Source organism: Coturnix japonica, unplaced genomic scaffold (assembly GCF_054131305.1).
Source record: "Coturnix japonica strain WE unplaced genomic scaffold, WE-NBRP24 Scf113, whole genome shotgun sequence".
NCBI lineage: Eukaryota > Metazoa > Chordata > Aves > Galliformes > Phasianidae > Coturnix > Coturnix japonica.
The window spans coordinates 160791-178401 of record NW_028189016.1 but is presented as its reverse complement, the minus strand read 5'-3'; the positions used below and the strand labels follow the sequence as shown (position 1 = coordinate 178401).

Here is a 17611-nt window from a genome sequence, read left to right as displayed (position 1 = left end):
GAGGTTCTTCATTGATTCAGCTGATCTGCTGAGGCTGCGGGTGACATTTCAAAGCCCTGAAGAGCAATTGAATCAATAAGAAAATATCGTTTCCCTAAAAACAGAAGCTGAGAGTGGTGAATTGATAGAGATGAGCCTCTTTGATGAGAATACAAGTGGTCATCATATGAGAAATGATACAAAAATGGACGACAGCACCGTGGAATTATATGGGTGTGACGTTGGTGCCATGTAATACACTATGAGGAGGTTTGTAGGACGGCACCAGCTGCTCTGTGCCCCTCAATGGTCCTTAGAGGTTCTTCATTGATCCATGCAGGAGCGCTGCTGCTTTCCTGCTGTTCCTGTTGTGGTTTTGATCCATTCCTTATCGATGCAGAGAAAGCGACAAGAGAAAAAGCATCAAAGAACAGCAATGAAAAGCTCTGGGATCAAAAAGGTGGGAACAAAACCTGTGTTATGATGGAGATGGAACTGAAACAAGACAAGGAGAAGTGCCCCTGTGCTTTACATCACAGTGCAATAAACCGCTGCAGAGGGATCCTATAAACCACACGGTGTAATAAAGAAGAGCTCGGATCAACTGAGTGTCCCCATGTCACCCCACCACCTGGACCAGCCCATGCTCTGCTCCTCATTGTGCTTTACAGAAGGGTGCAGCCAAATGGAAGAACAAAACCACCCCAAAATGGAAGAGCCAAATGGAAGAGCAAAACCACCCCAAAATGGAAGAGCAAAACCACCCTGAAATGGAGGAGCCAAATGGAAGAGCAAAACCACCCCAAAAGCTGAGATCTCTATGTTTAATACTATGTGCTCCTCGACACATCACAGCCACCCATTCACAACACACGAGACCACCACCTCACATTGCTCCCACTTCACAGCCCGGCACCGAACCGAAGCCAATGACCTCATCTGTGCTCCAAGCAAGCACCACATTGCTCCTCATAACCAGCTGCTGCCCCACGTGGAGTCCTCGACCCACAGCACCGCGTGGAGGCTCCGGGTGGGCGCTGCAGCCACTGATAACCCCAATATATCAGCCCAGGGTTTGGTCCTAAAGGATGGAATGCTTCTCAAAGGGCACCGTCAGCTCTTTGGCTGCTGCCTCGTCCAGGAACCAAAGGAGCTGCCCCGTGTGAGGCCGGACGAGGGCGGCGGGGAGGGGGTTGTCCTCGTTGCCTTCCAAGATGCGCTGTTGGATGAAATGGAGGAGTTAGAACAGAAGGGAAATGCAAAGATCCATCCCAACCCCATCCCAAAACACCTCCATGTCACCATAGAGGAGTTATAACAGAAGAGAACCGCAAAGCTCCATCCCAGCCTCATCCCAAAACACCTCCATGTCACTACAGAGGAGTTACGAACCTCAAAGCTCCGTCACAACCCCATCCCAAAACACCTCCGTGTCACCATAGAGGAGTTATGAACCACAGAGCTCCATCCCAACCACCCAAAACACCTCCATGTCACTACAGAGGAGTTACAAACCTCAAAGCTCCGTTACAACCCCGTCCCAAAACATCTCCAGGTCACTATAGAGGAGTTAGGACAGAAGAGAACTGCAAAGCTCCATCCCAACCCCATCCCAAAACACCTCCATGTCACCACAGAGGAGTTAGAACAGAAGGGAACTGCAAAGCTCCATCCCAACCCCATCCCAAAACACCTCCGTGTCACTACAGAGGAGTTATGAACCTCAAAGCTCCATCCCAACCCCATCCCAAAACACCTCCATGTCACCACAGAGGAGTTATAACAGAAGAGAACCGCAAAGCTCCATCCCAGCCTCATCCCAGAACACCTCCATGTCACTACAGAGGAGTTATGAACCTCAAAGCTCTATCCTAACCCCATCCCAAAACATCTCCATTCCACTACAGAGGAGTTATGAACCTCAAAGCTCCATCCCAACCCCATCCCAGAACACCTCCATGCCACCATAACACCATCATATCCCTCTATGGGGCAGCAGATCTTTTCCCCCCCGCTATGTCCCCCCTGTCCCCCCATAGTTCTCCCCAACCTTTATTACTGCAGCTTTGCCCTCCCCAGTGGCAATGAAAACCACCGTCCGCGCCGCGTTCAACACCGGGAGGGTCAACGTGATGCGCTCCGGGGGCGGCTTTGGGGAATCAGTGATGGCGGCCACGATTTTCTCTTTTTCCTATTAAAAATAATGAGGTAAATGGATGTTAATGAAGAAGCAGAGCTGCCTAATGACCCCCCCCCCCCCCATAGACACCCCCCATAGCCATATGCTTACCTGCAGCAGGGGGTGGTTGGGGAATAGGGAGCAGGTATGGCCGTCCGGCCCCACACCCAGGAGCAGCAGATCGAAGACGGGCACGGCATCACCATGGAAGGCCTGGAAATGGGGGGGGGGATTGAGGGGGGAGCTCCCCAAATCCTATTAGGAGGGGTCCACCAAATACTGAGGGGGGGGGGTGGAGTCCCCCAAATAAAGCCCATCCCCGGTACCTCCTGTAGACCCCCCCCTTCTAACCCCTCCCTCCCCCCGGTACCTGCATACCCCCATAAAGACCCCAACCCCCCCCCCCGGTACCTCCCATAGACCCCCCCTTCTAACCCCCCCTGCCCCCCCAGTACCTGCCTACCCCTAAAGAGCCCCCCCACCCCCGGTACCTCCCGTAGACCCCCCCTTCTAAACCCCCCCTGCCCCTCCGGTACCTGCCTACCCCTATACAGCCCCCCCCCCCCCCGGTACCCCCTATAGACCCCCCCCTTCTAACTCCCCCCCTCCCCTTCCCCCCCCCCAGTACCTCCTGTAGACACCCCCCTGGTACCTGCCTACCCCCACAGAGACCCCAACCCCCATCCCCAGTACCTCCTATAGACCCCCCCTGCCTCCTTCTAACCCCCCCCCCCCCCCAGTACCTGCCTACCCCTATAGAGACCCCAACCCCGGTACCCCCTATAGACACCCCCCCCGTACCTGCCTACCCCCATAGAGACCCCCCCCATCCCCGGTACCCCCCATAGCCCCCCCTTCTAACACTCCCCCGGTACCCCCCGTAGACCCTCCCCCTTCTAACCCCCCCCGGTACCTGCCATAGACCCCTATAGAGCTCCCCCCCCCGGTACCTGCCTACTCTCATAGAGACCCCCACCCCCCCAGTATCTCCCGTAGACCCCCCCTTCCAACCCCCCCCCCAGTACCCCCCATAGCCCCCCCTTCTAAACCCCCCCTCCAACCCTCGGTACCTCCCATAGACCCCCCCCCACCCCCCCCCCTCTTCTAACCCCCCTCCCGGTACCTGCCTACCCCCATAGAGCCCCCCCCTTCTAACCCTAACCCCCCCCCCCCGCCCCCCCTGTACCTGCCTACCCTCATAGAGACCCCAACCCCCCCAATACCTCTCGTAGACCCCTCCCCTTCCATCGCCCCCCCCCCACCCCCGGTACCTCCCGTAGATCCCCCCCCACCCCAGTACCTGCCTACCTCCATAGAGACCCCCCCCCCCCCATCCGACCACCCCCCCCGGTACCTCCCATAGACCCCCCCCTTCTAAACCCCCCCCCCGGCACCAGCCTACCCCCATAGAGCCCCCCCTTCTAACCCAAAACCCCCCTCTTGCCCCCCCCCCCTTTACCTGCCTACCCCCATAGAGACCCCAACCCCCATCCCCATTACCTCCCATAGACCCTCCCCGGTACCTGCCTACCCCCATAGAGACCCCAACCCCCCGGTACCACCCATAGACCCCCCCCCCCCCCCGGTACCTGCCTACCCCCACAGACCCCCCCCCCGTTACCCCCATAGACCCCCATTCTAACTCCCCGTTACCTCCCGCAGCCTCCCCGCATAATCCTCGGCCGCCTCGTCCGCACTGAGCCCGGCAGTGACACCCAGAACCGTCGGTTTCGGCTCCGGGAGCCGCAGGAACAGCCGGTCCCGGTACGACCCGAACGTGCTCTCCGGGTGCTCGGGGGGAACCAGCCGCTCGTCGCAAAAGGCCACAAACCACGGGCCCGCTCCGGTTCCGGTACCGGTAGAAGCGGCTGATGGCAGCTCCCGAGCCAGGAGTCCAACCAAGCTCCCTCCGGACAGACCCAACGTGAAGCGGCCGCCGCTTTGGGCCGCTCGTTGCACGATGAGCTGCGCTAAGGCCGAACCGAGCTCCTGAGGGGACGGGAACACCGAGATGCGGCCCAACATGGCGGACACCGGAAAAGGAGCGGCACAAGGCGGAAGTGGGGTGAGGAAGCCGGATGTGGCGTCATAGCAAGAGGCGGAAGTGGGGGGGAGCTGAGCGTTGCTTAGCAACCTGAGGCCTAGTGGAGGGTTGAAGCCTCGGCCTTGCGTGAGGGATTCAGCCCAGCGCCCGCAGCCTCAGCCCGGCCGGATGGAGCTCAGCTCCACCTCCAAGCACCGCACGCAGCCACCCCTCTGTGTTAACTCCTATACCCCTCAAATAATGAAAACACATCACAGCTTGCTCAGCAGCACTCATTAACGTTTCCTCATTAACGTTTCCTCATTAACGTTTCCTCATTAACTCTCCATCCATCCATCTCCTCGCACCCCAAATCCTGCTCCGAGCTCAGAGGCCTCAACAACCCCTCGTGTCCGTCACTCCCAGCCCCATGTCCGTAACTGCCAGGGCTTGGCACGTGTGAGATATCCAGGCGTCGTTAAGGTAAGACGTGACCTAACTCAATTAAAAGACTGCTCTGTTAAAAGCCTAACTCGTTAATGAACCGGCCCGCAGACAGGAGCACAAACCAACCAACCCACATGGGGGCACGTCCATTAATATCAACACAAAACCTCTCCCACTGACAGCACAGCAGTGGGGAGCAGTTACCAATCTCTATCAATGTGTGGCAGCGGGTTAATGTGTCAGTGCTCGCTGGGTTAATGTGCTTTAAGTGAGGGTAACAACCCCAAGAGAGGTTTCCCTGCTGGTGTTTTCGCTGTCGGAGGGTCTCACGTCGCTTATCAGCTTCCCACAAGCATCATCTTGTCTATTAATCATCTATTAATCTTCGTTGCGAAGTTTGATCCAGGTTCCATCATAAGGCCACTTTCCCGGAGCAAATCCTGGCGTAAAGGCATTCATCCAAAGGAACGTATTTCCCCAACTTTACATCCAAGAAATACAGCCGGTCCGAGGTCTGATGGGGGTCAAAGCCTTCCCTCTGCAAGCGGGTCTTCTGGATCTTAAAAGTACCTTCAAAGAAGGGAGAAAAGAACAGATTTTGAAGGAAACTCTTTGGATCCAAAACGCCGCGAGGGAGAAACGTCATTTTGCTTAAGGATTTGCATTTATTTGCATATATTTCACTTCTGCAGAGACACGGAATGGCTCTCTGGGCTCCCATGGAATAGAATCAGAGCTCTGTGGATCCCCATTTAATTACAAGAGCTCTCTGGATACCCAGGACATAGAAAGCACCAAAGGAATCATCTAAAGCAATCCCTGTTGCTGTGGCTGCTGGTTGTGTTACAAGCAAAGTTAAGGGCACGTGGGCAGAACAGACCAAAGGCAGCACAGAGAGGGGCTCAGAGCCCCTTCCCCTCTTTAGAGGAGGGGGAGCAGAGCTCCTCCGTAGCCATTTCTGACCTTTCTCCCTGCTGTGCCCCGGTTTTAAAGCCTGTAATGAGCTTGTTGCTTGCTGAAGGCTGAGCTCCAGCTTTTATTAATGGTATTTGTTGACTACGAGCGAGGATTTTCTTACGCAAGAAGATGGATGGCAGCCAACCAAGCGGCTCCAGTTACAGCACGTTGCCTAAGGGCTGCTTTCTCAGCTTGCTGCCATATTAAAGTTCCCCCTTCGAGCTCAAAGTTGGCTGAGAGCAGCAGACGGGGTTCAGCCCTACCTGTGGTGTCAACCTGGGGTGAAAGACGGAGGAAGATGGGCCGGGCGTAGGAAGGCAGAACTTTCTGGAGCTCCTGGTAGAGAATGTTGGGGTTCACTTTCGTTTTAGGATCAGCAATTGCTGCCATTCCAGCTTTTCCTTCCACCCCTGCAATAAAAGAGGTGGGTCTCCCTTATGCCCCCATCTCAGGTGATTCCCACTGCTCAGAACAAAAGCAACAGCATCAAACTCCTCTTTCAGCCTCTATTACATCGTCTCCTTACCAGCTGCCTGATTCCAATAGAGGTGACCCAAATTCTACCCATCCCATATCGCGACACAGACTTGGTATCTTCACTTATTTCCATTCTCCCTCAAATTTGAGAGTTGTGAATTGAGACCTTACCTGGCACTTCCACCCCATACACCGCGACGTCCGTCTGGTTGAGGATGTGACTCAACATCCCTTCCACTTCTGTGGTAGAGACGTTCTCTCCTCGCCATCGGAAGGTGTCCCCGCTGCGATCTCTGAAGTACATGTAGCCCAGCTCATCCATCACCAACACATCTCCTGCAGGAAGAACAGACACCAAACCACTGTCTTCTGTCACTGCAAAACCAGGTGAGTGACTTCCCACTACCATGCACTGCACCTTCATATTATGGGATAGAATAAACCTGAAAAGGGCAGAGGAAAACTTCTCCCTCCTTGAAACATACATGTTGCTCATTAAATCCAGAGCTGCTCAATAGTTGGCAGCTTCCAAACGCTGACACATCTGCCCCTCTACAAAGAAGATTTTGGGTTTAGGTGTCATCGAACCAACCCGACCTGGTGGGTGGCAACCAACCCACAGCATGGGGTGGAACTGGATGGGCTTCAAGGTCCCTTCCAACCCAACCCTTCTATGGTTCCATGGTCTTTAAGATCCCACCCAAGCAAACCCTTCCATGGTTCTTTGATCTTCAAGGTCCCTTCCAACCCAACCCTTCTGTGCTTCTCTGGTCTTTAAGGTCCCTTCCAACCCAATCCTTCCATAGTTCCATGATCTTGGCACAGCACTTGCAGTACCAGTGAACCCAGTACCTGACAGGTAGGCCTGGTCCCCCTTCTGGAGCACATTATAAGCGATCTTCTTGTGGGTGGCACTCTCATTGACGTAGCCATCGAAGCGACGTAGGGGATCCTGTTGATTTATCTGACCTACGAGTAATCCTGGCTCTCCTGCAGGAAAAAGGACCAAACAGCACAAGATGACACTGAGTTATGATGTATTCCATCACATCATTGCTTGTCCCAAAGACCTTCGCTAAAGGAATTGACCCATATCAAAGATCTAGAAGGAAAAACCCATATATGACACCACGAACCCCTTAAACCTACCAGAGCTCATGAAGCATTTGTTCTTAGAACAAAGAACTGCAGTAAATTACTTCAAGTCAACGCTCACCTGGGCGACATGGGACACACAGCCCCCTGGAATCACGGATCAGCTCCATCGTGTCCTCATTCACCTTCACCAAACGAATGGGATAAACGTTGGGTAAGATCCGACTGTTGAAGCCGCAAGCACCAACCTTCCAAAAAACAGAAGGAAAAAAAACCCAAAAAGCTGAAGAAAATGGCTCAGGTTTTGTATGCTGGGAATTCTCCGCTCTTTAGCCCCTCTCCATTTGAAGTCTGCCCTGAATGTCAGAGTTTTTCCACTTGTTTTGCGCTCTTATTTACCAATTTAGCTCTTTATCATCTCTAGAATGCAACGTGCGGAGAACCAGGGAAGCAAGCAAAGCTTTTTCCCTTCCACACACCCCCCTCTATCTTTTCTCTTCCCTCACCTTCCCATCCAAGTTGGCGATGCTGCAGTTGCACTCGGTGGCTCCGTAGAACTCCCCGATCTGCTTGATGCGGAAGCGCTTGGTGAAGTCCTCCCAGATGGTGGGCCTCAACCCGTTGCCCACCGCCAGCCTCACGCAGTGCTGCGTTTCTGACTCTCGGACTGGCTGGTTCAGAAGATACCTGCAGATTTCCCCGATATACTGAATAATCTGAAGCAGCAAACACAAAGACATCGCTCAGGATGGATTCTGGACGCTCTCCGGGAAGGTTGGGGTAACAAGCGGTCAGCTGTAAGCAAAAAGCTCGATGTCACAAAGTGAATGCTGAGTGGGGATCCAGTTACCACCTATAAATATTCCTGATGGGAGAAGGGTAAGATAAATGCCAGGAAGGAGAAAGAGCTGCTTAAATTAGCAGGTGATGTTGGCACCGACACAAGCAAGTATTCAGTGACAATGAGCTGCCAAGGGGACTCAAGTTCTCAAAGACCTTTCCCCCAATTAAAACAGATGTTTGTGTTCTGAGATTCAGTCTTGACGACTTCACAGTCATCAACCCTACATCCCTCGACCCTACATCCCTACAATGGGGTTCAATCACGCCACAGCACATCTGATAGAGCACCGATGAAGGTTACTTTGGATTCTGCTGTTTTTTTTCCTGAGGCTGAAGTTACCAAAGTGCTGGATTTAGCAGCTGTTGTGTTTGTATTCCATTCCAACTCATCCTGAAAACACTGAGTTCCTACCATTGCCTTCCACCAGGTACAGAAACTCTCCCTTTATCAGAGCCTTATTATTTTCTATAATACACCAAGTATATCGGGAGGGGGAATATGGAAGATTCTGTAAGGGGAATAAACCAGATTGCTTGGAGATACATGAGGACTTTCATTTGGATACACAAGGATTTTAAACTACAACTCATGGGGGCAGCACTTGGGATCTCCTTTCTATATCCCACCTATTGAGGTCACACTTCTAATTCCACTTGTTACATCAACCAATATCAAACCATCTTGATTCCTCCCATGGCTCTGGGACAAGGGGACCATGTGGAGATGGGCAGCGAAGCAGGAAGCCAGCAGAGCCCTCACCGTGCATCTGTACTTGGCACAGTCATCCCAGAAGCGACTGGCAGAGAACTTCTTCTTGATGACCACAGTGAGGCCGTGGATGAGGCACTGACCAACTCCCATGATGTTACCTGGAAAACAAAGAGCCCGAGGTTGGCTTGGGGTGGTTCATGGGGACACGTGGAGGATCCCAATGTGGGTATGGGGCAGGGGATGCTCGCCTGCGGAGTGGTAGAGAGGAAGGCAGTTGTAGAGGATGTCCTCGGGGTGCATCCTGTAGGCGTAGTACCCAAAGGCAGCAATGCGGTAATACCTGCACGAACACAGGATGAGGATGTGGGGCAAACAAAGCTTCAGCTTTCACTACATGAAAAGCATCCAAAGGAGAAATTGCCTCCTTGGGTCCTCACCTGCTGTGCACCACAATGGCAGCTTTGGGCATTCCCGTTGTACCCGAAGTGTAGATGTAAAAGAGCCGATCTGGAAGAGCAGAAAACAGACATCAGGCCAGCTGACCTCAGCTCTCTGAGAAAACCCTCCTAAAAAGGTGTTTTTTAGGCTTTGTTCCTATTGGAGCACTTGAGGAAAAGCTTTGACCACAGCTCAAAGGCATTGAAGCATACCCTAGGAGAAGGTCTGGATGCTGCCCATAGAGGTCAATCAATAAATGCACACAAAGAGTCTGCAGAGCTCTGAGGATGAGACCCACACACCTCTATGCAAATGGTCCTGGAATGTGATGAGCCCTCCAGCTCACAGCCTAATTCCAAAGCAAACTATAGGAAAAGCTGAGGGTAGGGCAGGATACCTACGGCCCCGCAATGAAAACTCAATAGCAGCACTTCTCCTCCCATGGAAAACAAATTACCAAATGAGAATCTCACTCCTGATTAATCTCAGATGTGCATGGAAACCTCAGCTATGGAGAACATTAACCCAGAATGCCTTCAAACCTGGATCTTATATTTTGTTTCCTTGCAAATCTCAGCTACTGAAAAACTTAATTCAGATTACCCCAGAACCACAGCCTTACATTTTGTTCTTTTTCCCCATGTATGTTTTTTCCTATCTGTCATCCCCAAAAAGGGTTGATTTAATCCCTTTTTTGCTGTCTCCTTGCCCAGCTCCGAGTGGTGTGGTTTAGTGGTTATGCTGGTGATGGGTTAATGGTTGGACTCTTTGAGGTCTCTTCCAACTTTGATTACAGTTCTATGATTTTTATGGGCATCCCACTAAGAAATAAAGACTGCTGATATCACAACCATCCAAGCCTTTGGCTGGGATCTGAGTTGGTGGCGACTTCGATGCAGTGCTCAGAAGAGGATCCAGGTGCCTGGTCTCTGCAGGAACAACTTCTGGGTTGTAGTCACCAGAGCAGAACTTGGCCATGTTCTTCCCCAGCATCCCATTCACTTCGGTTATTGCTGCGACACAAAGCAAGAAATGCTTTGCAAGTAATGCAACGTGGTAGGAAGAGGCAAAAGTAATCTGTATAATGCCCTGTTGTGCCCCGAAACGTCGTCACAATGAGAGGACCTAAAGAATCACATCCAGATACCAACCCATTCTATTATTCCATGGTTCTCTTCTCTTCAAGGTCCCTTCCAACCCAGTTATTCTATAGTGCTGGGATCTTTAAGGACCCCTCCAGCCCATTCCATGGCTCTATGATCTTCAAAGACCCTTCCAACCCAATCATTCTATGGTTCTATGATCTTCAAGGACCCTTCCAACCCAACCACTCCATGACTCTATGATACAAAGATCCCTTCCAACCCACCCCGTGATCCTATGATACCCCAGGCACCCAGGTGACCCACCTGAGGACAGCTCTCCTCCAAAGATCAACCCTTTGGCTCCCGATGTCGTTACGCAGTAAACCAGAGAATCCAAGCGCAGATTGAAATTAATGAGGGCCGCTTCGATACCGACTTTGGCCATCCCCAACCAGAGGCCAATAAACTCGGGGCGGCTCTCCATGAAGATGGCAATGACGTCCCCGAGGCGGAAGCCCTGCTGGTAGAAGAAGTTGGCCACGGCGTTGGAATATTCATCCAGCCACCGGAAGGTCCACTTCTCACCCGTGGCTTCATAAATTAAGGCCACTTTATCGGGGTGCCGGCGGACGACATCCTGGAAGATCTTGGGCACAGTGTCTTTGTTCTTTTGGTGCCATCGTAACTTGTACTTGACTCTTAACAGCACTGAGAGGCCACTGGAGTGAAGAAAGAGAAGAAATAAGAAAAAAACCCAGAAGGATTTTCATCATTTACATCATACGTTCTCCAGAAGGAATGGCAACGTTCTCCAGTAGGAAACACAACGTTAATACCAACATCAATGATTCTCTCATGGATGGCTCTTGTTGGTCTAATTTACAATCTTTGGTTTATACTGAAATTAATTCAATTTACTTTTAAAAATATATCTATATATATTGGTGTAATATTTAAATATTGAGTCAAATACGACACCGATTTCTATATGGGCAAATAGATGCAGTCTGTGTGCCCCATATGGGAGTCCCATTGGAATCCAACACCTTGGGCACCTCAACCACACTGACACTGAACTTCAGACCACTGTTGCCTACAGAAAATGACAATTTTTAGCATTATGGTAAAAAAAACAATCACAAAATCACCAGCAATTCTGGCACTTTCCATGCCTCAAACCAGGGGAAATCCATCCATCAACCTGAATGTTGGTATCAAACAAGTGATGCTAAGCCACGGGTTTTTCTTTTAAGGATATGAGTGAGGGGAAAAAGAAGCTTTGCAATGATTGCTTTCACCTTATATAGACAGCACCTCTCCTGCCAGGGTGCTTTTCAGCATTTTTTGGCTATTTATACAGTTTCATGCTTTAGGATCTGCAGATATTTAAGTGATAAAACCAACATCACCACTCACAAAGCAAAGGGAGGAAGGAAACAAAGTCAGTGGTTCCCCTTTTGGCCCTTGGGATGGTCGGAGGGGAGGAAGAAAACACAGATTTCAATGATGATGTAACGAATGATGGATAATATATCAGAATCCATCCCAAGATACTGCGCCACAGATCCCATTTCCATCTGGAGATGGGACAGCTGGAGGCAACGCGGCGCTGTTCCCTTCCGCCAACATCAAAGAAGGAATTATTGAGCCATGAGACTTTGGAAGAATCCCCAGAAACTCCAAACGTCGTTGAATATCAGCCCTTAAAGAAACCCCCGCAGCTCTCACGGCTGAGTGTCAATGAGCACAGAGGGGAGGGGGAAGGGATCCCACAAATGGAGCTGTTGGCCACGGTTGGGTTGTGCGGTGACCTTCCGCGGAGCGGTGCCAGGCACAGAACAGAGGACCCTTTTGTCTCACAAACCACCCTTTCCAGATACTTGAAGGGTTTTATTCCGCCCGGTTTATTTTCTGCCATTCTTCTTCCCAGCTCGCTGGGCAATCGGGAGGAAGCAGCTCTTCAAAGCTCAGTGACAGCCATGGCAAAGCCAGGCTGCGCTGGCCAGGGCAACAGCCCTAAATCTTTATGAATTCAAAGCAAATCCCCCCCCGCAAAATGGGCTAAAAACTGTGGAATTTAGTGAGACAGCTATAGGGAGTATCAGTGCTCCTTGCTCATGCTGCTCCCATCCTTGAATTTCACTCCTTAAAGGCAAAGAGGAGGAAAGGAAACATCATCACATCACTGGGGCTGAGAGGCTGAACTGGGCTGGCACCAATGCTGGCAATGGGGTGGAACTGGAAGTGTAGGGATGGCAGCAGGGGGGGTGTGGGATGTGCATTGTGTAGGATACCACGTTGTAGGGACCAAGCACTGGGGATCAGGCAGCACTGAGTGCTGGGTATGGGGCACTGGGTGCCAGTTATTGGGTACTGGGTACCAGATTCTGGGCACTGGGAACAGGGCATTGGGTGCCAGACAATGGGTAATGAGCATCAGGTTCTGTATATTGGGCACCAGGTTCTGGACACTGGGCATATGGCACTGGGCATAGGGTACTGGGCACTGGGCATCAGGTTCTTGATACTGGGCACCAGATACTGGATACTGGGCATTGGGTTCTGCGTACTGGGCACCAGGTTCTGGGCACTGGGCATAGGATAACACGCACTGGGTATAGGGTACTGGGCACTGGGAAGAGGACACTGGGCATCAGGTTCTGGATATTGGGCACCAGGTTCTGGATACTGGGCACCAGGTTCTGGATATTGGGCACCAGGTTCTGGATACTGGGCATAGGGTACTGGGAAGAGGACACTGGGCACGAGGTTCTGGGCACTGGGCATTAGGTTCTGGATACTGGGCATAGGGTACCAGGCACCGAGCACTAGGTTCTTGATACTGGGCACCAGTTACTGGATACTGGGCATAGGGTACTGGGAAGAGGATGCTGGGCACCAGGTTCTGGATACTGGGCATTGGGTTCTGGATACTGGGCACCAGGTTCAGGGCACTGGGCACAAGGTAACAGGTACTGGGTGTAGAGTACAGGGCACTGGTTGCCAGACATTGGATACTGGGCTCCAGGTTCTGGATACTGGGCATAGGGTACTGGGAAGAGGACACTGGGCACCAGGTTCTGGGCACTGGGCATTGGGTTCTGGATACTGGGCACCATGTTCTGGGCACTGTGTTCCGAGCCCCGTGCACTCTATGCGGTCATAGAACCCCCAGCCCCTCCCGGCCCCGCAATCACTTACAATAGATCCCTCAGCGCCGTTTTGCAGATCACCCTCAGCAGTTTCCATCCTCCGCTTCCCAGCCCGATTCCCAACGCTGCCGCCAGGCACCAAACCCATGGAACCCCAAAGAACCTCATCAACCCCAACGATCCCAACGACGCGGTGCACACCCCCACCGGCTGCATGCTGCGGAGGGAAGGACAGGTCACAACCAGGGCCCTAAATCCACAACCCTGGCCCCATTTATGACCCCCACAACCCACCCTATCCCCTCCTATCCCCTCCTATCCCCCCCTATTCTCCCCACTCGTACCTCGGTACCGCTCCGCTCCGCCGCCCGCAGCGGATCCAACCGAGCTGCGCTGCGGTGAAAGCGTGGGCTGCCCCCCAGGTGGGCGGGACAGCCTGGAAATACGCAATCTGATTGGTGGAGAGCTCTGAAGGAGGCATCTGATTGGGTGAGGAGAGGGGAGGAGCTGTCCATGGTCGGGGGCGGAGCTGTCCGTGGTAGGGGGCGGAGCTGTCCATGGTCGGGGGCGGAGAGAACCGGGAAGGAATGGAGCGGGGGTTGCCCTTCGCTGTCCCCATTGCCAAGAAGGAGGAATTGAGCAAAAAACAACCAGAAAAGGCGTTCGAGATTAAATCTGATAGAAAACAGAGTTATCTTTTATATTTCTCCCGCTAATACGGGGAGGAATGGAGGTTCCGTCCCATTGTCCTCCAGGCGAGAAAACCGGGACAGCCTCACCGGGAAAAAACTTTGGTTTTGACCTTAATTCTAATAGAAAACCAGCTGCTGTTTGTTCCTCCAATTGTTTTCTTGCTTGTTTGCCCCATTAAAACACAGCGCTGGGCACTGTCCCATTGCTGTGCCTTCTCATCCCCCTGGACTCAACTCAGCCCTGTCCCCTCATGCACTGACCCCTCGCTTTAATCCGATTGCCGCTATGAATAGCAGCCGAGAGAGGGCAGGGAAGGGGGAGGGGAGGTTGCGTGGCTCATCCCGCCCCATTTGGGCACTCACTGCTCTGCACATCCCCCTTATGGCTTCTCTGTTTGCTGGGAAAGTGTTGCTCGTCAACAACAGGGACCGGGATGAGGTGGAGACGGAACGGGAGCTGTGTTTGGTGCTGGAGAACAGGGTGGTTCTGCTGTATTTTGGGGCTGCCGAATGCCCGCGGTGCAGGAGATTCGTGCCGAGGTTGAAGGATTTCTTTGTGAGGTTGACGGATGAGTTCTACGTGGAAAGGGCATCGCAGCTGTGTTTGGTGTACGTGTCCCGAGATGCCACCGCACAGCAGGAGGAGGCCTTCCTCAAGTCCATGCCCAAGAGGTGGCTGTCGTTACCCTTCGGGGATGAGTTCAAGAGGTGGGTGGTGGGGTTGTATGGGGGGTAGAGGGGATAAGGGGGGTTCTTTGGGGTCGTAGAACTGCGGTAAGATTGAGTGGTTGGGAGGGAAGGGAGTGTAAGGATCACAGGATTGTAGGTTAGAAGGGATCTTAAAGATCAAGGAACCATAGAATGGCTTTGGCTGGAGAGGACCTTAAATAGCAAGGGGGAGGAGGGGGAAGAAGAGGGGGGGTTGGGGTCATAGAACTGTGGTATGATGCAGTGGTTGGGAGGGAAGGGACTGTAAGGATCATAGGATTGTGGGTTGGGTTGGGTGGGAAGGGACCTCAAAGATCAAGGAATCATAGAATGGCTTTGGTTGGAAGAGACCTTAAAGAGCACAGAATCATAGGATCACAAAGTGGGTTCAGTTGGAAGGGACCTTGGAGGATCATAGAACCATACAATGTCCTGGGTTTGGGTTGGAAGGGTCCTTAAAGATCCTTAAGGATTATCGAGTCTTAGAAAGATGGGATGGTTGGGCTGAATAGGACCTTAAAGATCATAGAATGACAGAATGGGTTGTGTTGCAAGGATCCTTAAGGTCATAGAATCACTTGGACTAGAAATGACCTTGAAGATCACAGAACCATAGAATGGTTTGCGTTGGAGGGGACCTTAAAGATCATCAAATAATAGAGTCATAGAATCCAAGATCTGTAGAATCACAGATACATTGAATGTTGGGTTGGAGGAATCATAAAACCATAGAATGATTTGGATTGGGAGGGACCTTATGACCCATCCAGAGACCCAATCCTGCTGCTGTAGGCTGATTACCACCCACTCAATTAGGAGATGTGGTTCTATTTACCATAACCTCATTAATGGCCAAGCGAGATGCAGGTGATGCTGAGAATTACTTCCAGCCCCTCTTGGAGCTCGCTGACAATTCAGACTTTGCATTGTAATGAATATTAAGGAACTCTGGGTGCTGTGGGATGACCTCAGCACATCTTGAATTGAGATTTCTTCCCATTGCAGGGAACTGGAGCTGCGCTTTGAGGTGTCTGAGGTGCCCAGGGTGGTGGTACTGAAACCCAACGGGGACGTCATCGTTGGGAACGCTGTGGATGAGATCACCAGGATGGGTCCTGCCTGCTTCCAGAACTGGCAGGAGGCAGCAGAGCTGGTGGACAGGAATTTCCGACTGGCAGAAGATTTCGATGACTGTGCCAGGAGGAGCATCACCGACCCCCTGCGGCGCCTCAAGTACAAACTGGGCAAGGGGGAGGAATCCAGGAGTGAAGAGCAGAAAGAGGAGGGTGATGAGTCCTCATAGGGGCTGGTTGGGACGTCCCTTGGGTTGTTGTCCCACTGTGATCAACTGGGGACATCCCTTGGGTTGTTATTGTCCCTATGTGATCAATTGGGGACGTCCCTTGGGTTGTTATCCTGATGTGATCAATTGGGGACGTCCCTTGGGTTGTTGTCCCACTGTGATCAACTGGGGACGTCCCTTGGGTTGTTGTCCCTATGTGATTAATTGGGGAAGTCCCTTGGATTGTCCCTCTGTGATTGACTGTGAATATCCCTTGGGATGCTGTGCCAATGTGATCAATTGGGGGACATCCTTTGGGTGTGAATCCCAACACGATTGATTGGGGATGTCCCTTTGGTTGCTGTCCCAACATGGTTGATTGGGCAAGAAGGAAGAATCTGAGAATTAAGAGCAGAAAGGAGACAGTGATGAGTCCTCATAGGAGCTGACTGGGACATCCCTTGGGTTGTTGTCCCACAGTGATCAATTGGGGTCATCCCTTGGGTTGTTGTCCCACTGTGATCAATTGGGGTCATCCCTTGGGTTGTTGTCCCACTGTGATCAATTGGGGTCATCCCTTGGGTTGTTTTCCCACAGTGATCAATTGGGGTCATCCCTTGGGTTGTTATCCTGATGTGATTGACTGGGGGCATCCCTTGGGTTGTCCCTCTGTGATTGACTGGACAAACAAACTCGTTCTGCCCCCTCACGTGGCTCCTGTTGCCCTCTGTTACTCATTTATGGGTCCCCCAATTCCACCACAAGGGGAAGAGCCAAGAGTTTAGAAGCTCATGGGATGTGAAGGATCTGGGCAATGCAGGCAGGTAGATGGAGAGGCTGCGCGAGGTCGGCTGGTTCGACTTGTTTTCTCACTTAATCCTCTTTGCCCAGCAAGTTGGACAGGTAGGTGAGGAATAATCCCATAAAACAAATGGTTGGGAGGGACACCGCGTTACAAACGTCCTTCTCTGGGTGCTCCTTGTGTTCTGTATGGCACTGAGTGAATAAAACCTGAAAGTCCTTTCGGGTGATGGAGGAGTCAAACTGTGCTGTCTGCTGTGCTCCTTATGGTCACCAATGGGGCAATGCTGCTTTTTCTTGGGGCAATGTGAGACAGCTGAGGGAAGAAATAAGGATTTTAATGACAAATAATGAATGTGGAGAAATGGGAAGGAGGTGAAAGGCGATGTTTCCACCTCAAAGTGAATACCGAGGCTATAAATTGGCACTCAGGTGCTGCTCGTGCCCATGTCAATAGAAAGACACCCAACACTGGAATTTATTGAGAGAAAAATAACATAAAAGGTGGACTTTTACCAGCCCTACCCATCAGGTTTTTGACCCATTGGGTTTTTAACTCATTGAGTTTTTAACCCATTGCGTTTTGAACTGATTGACTTTTTAAACCATCGAGTTTTTAACCCACGTTATGGATGTGAGAAGAGGTGACACTGAGCAATCCAAAGTAATGCTATGTAGAATAGGTCGAATCATCATGGAGTCATAGGATGGGCTGGGTTGGAAGAGGCCTTAAAGATCATG

The 17611-nt window shown here is 51.8% G+C and overlaps 3 protein-coding genes and 1 long non-coding RNA gene across 6 annotated transcripts; 2 read left to right on the top strand and 2 right to left on the bottom strand.

Moving 5' to 3' along the window:
- Nucleotides 1-789: 789 nt before the first annotated feature.
- On the bottom strand, nt 790-4204 carry PGLS (6-phosphogluconolactonase). Its single transcript, XM_015850461.3, has 4 exons — nt 3812-4204; nt 2270-2371; nt 2030-2170; nt 790-1198 (listed from the first exon to the last, which is right to left on the bottom strand). Exons 1-4 carry the CDS (start codon nt 4181-4183, stop codon nt 1061-1063), a joined length of 753 nt encoding a protein of 250 aa, XP_015705947.2. The 5' UTR covers nt 4184-4204; the 3' UTR covers nt 790-1060.
- Nucleotides 4205-4464: 260 nt separating this feature from the next.
- SLC27A1 (solute carrier family 27 member 1) lies at nt 4465-13793 on the bottom strand. 2 transcript variants are annotated; one of them, XR_014941789.1, is made up of 13 exons: nt 13732-13793; nt 13437-13604; nt 10560-10954; nt 10002-10163; nt 9150-9219; nt 8961-9052; nt 8761-8870; nt 7664-7952; nt 7279-7405; nt 6915-7052; nt 6234-6398; nt 5849-5995; nt 4465-5198 (listed from the first exon to the last, which is right to left on the bottom strand). XR_014941789.1 is itself a non-coding variant. In XM_015850460.3 (13 exons), the coding sequence occupies exons 2-13, from the start codon at nt 13601-13603 to the stop codon at nt 5041-5043; spliced, it is 1941 nt and encodes a 646-aa protein (XP_015705946.2). In that variant the 5' UTR covers nt 13604; nt 13732-13793; the 3' UTR covers nt 4465-5040. The 2 variants fall into 2 exon arrangements, 1 of the variants encoding a protein (XP_015705946.2); XM_015850460.3 differs by having other exon boundaries at nt 7664-7873.
- On the top strand, nt 6318-6922 carry LOC146751202 (uncharacterized). Its single transcript, XR_014941791.1, has 2 exons — nt 6318-6449; nt 6842-6922. It is a non-coding gene; the product is annotated as an uncharacterized LOC146751202 (long non-coding RNA).
- Nucleotides 13794-13951: 158 nt separating the features above from the next.
- Nucleotides 13952-17113, top strand: NXNL1 (nucleoredoxin like 1). Of its 2 annotated transcripts, none has more exons than XM_015850462.3 (2): nt 13952-14787; nt 15793-17113. In XM_015850462.3, the coding sequence occupies exons 1-2, from the start codon at nt 14366-14368 to the stop codon at nt 16088-16090; spliced, it is 720 nt and encodes a 239-aa protein (XP_015705948.2). In that variant the 5' UTR covers nt 13952-14365; the 3' UTR covers nt 16091-17113. The 2 variants fall into 2 exon arrangements, with proteins under 2 accessions (XP_015705948.2, XP_015705949.2); XM_015850463.3 differs by having other exon boundaries at nt 13967-14751.
- Nucleotides 17114-17611: the final 498 nt, after the last annotated feature.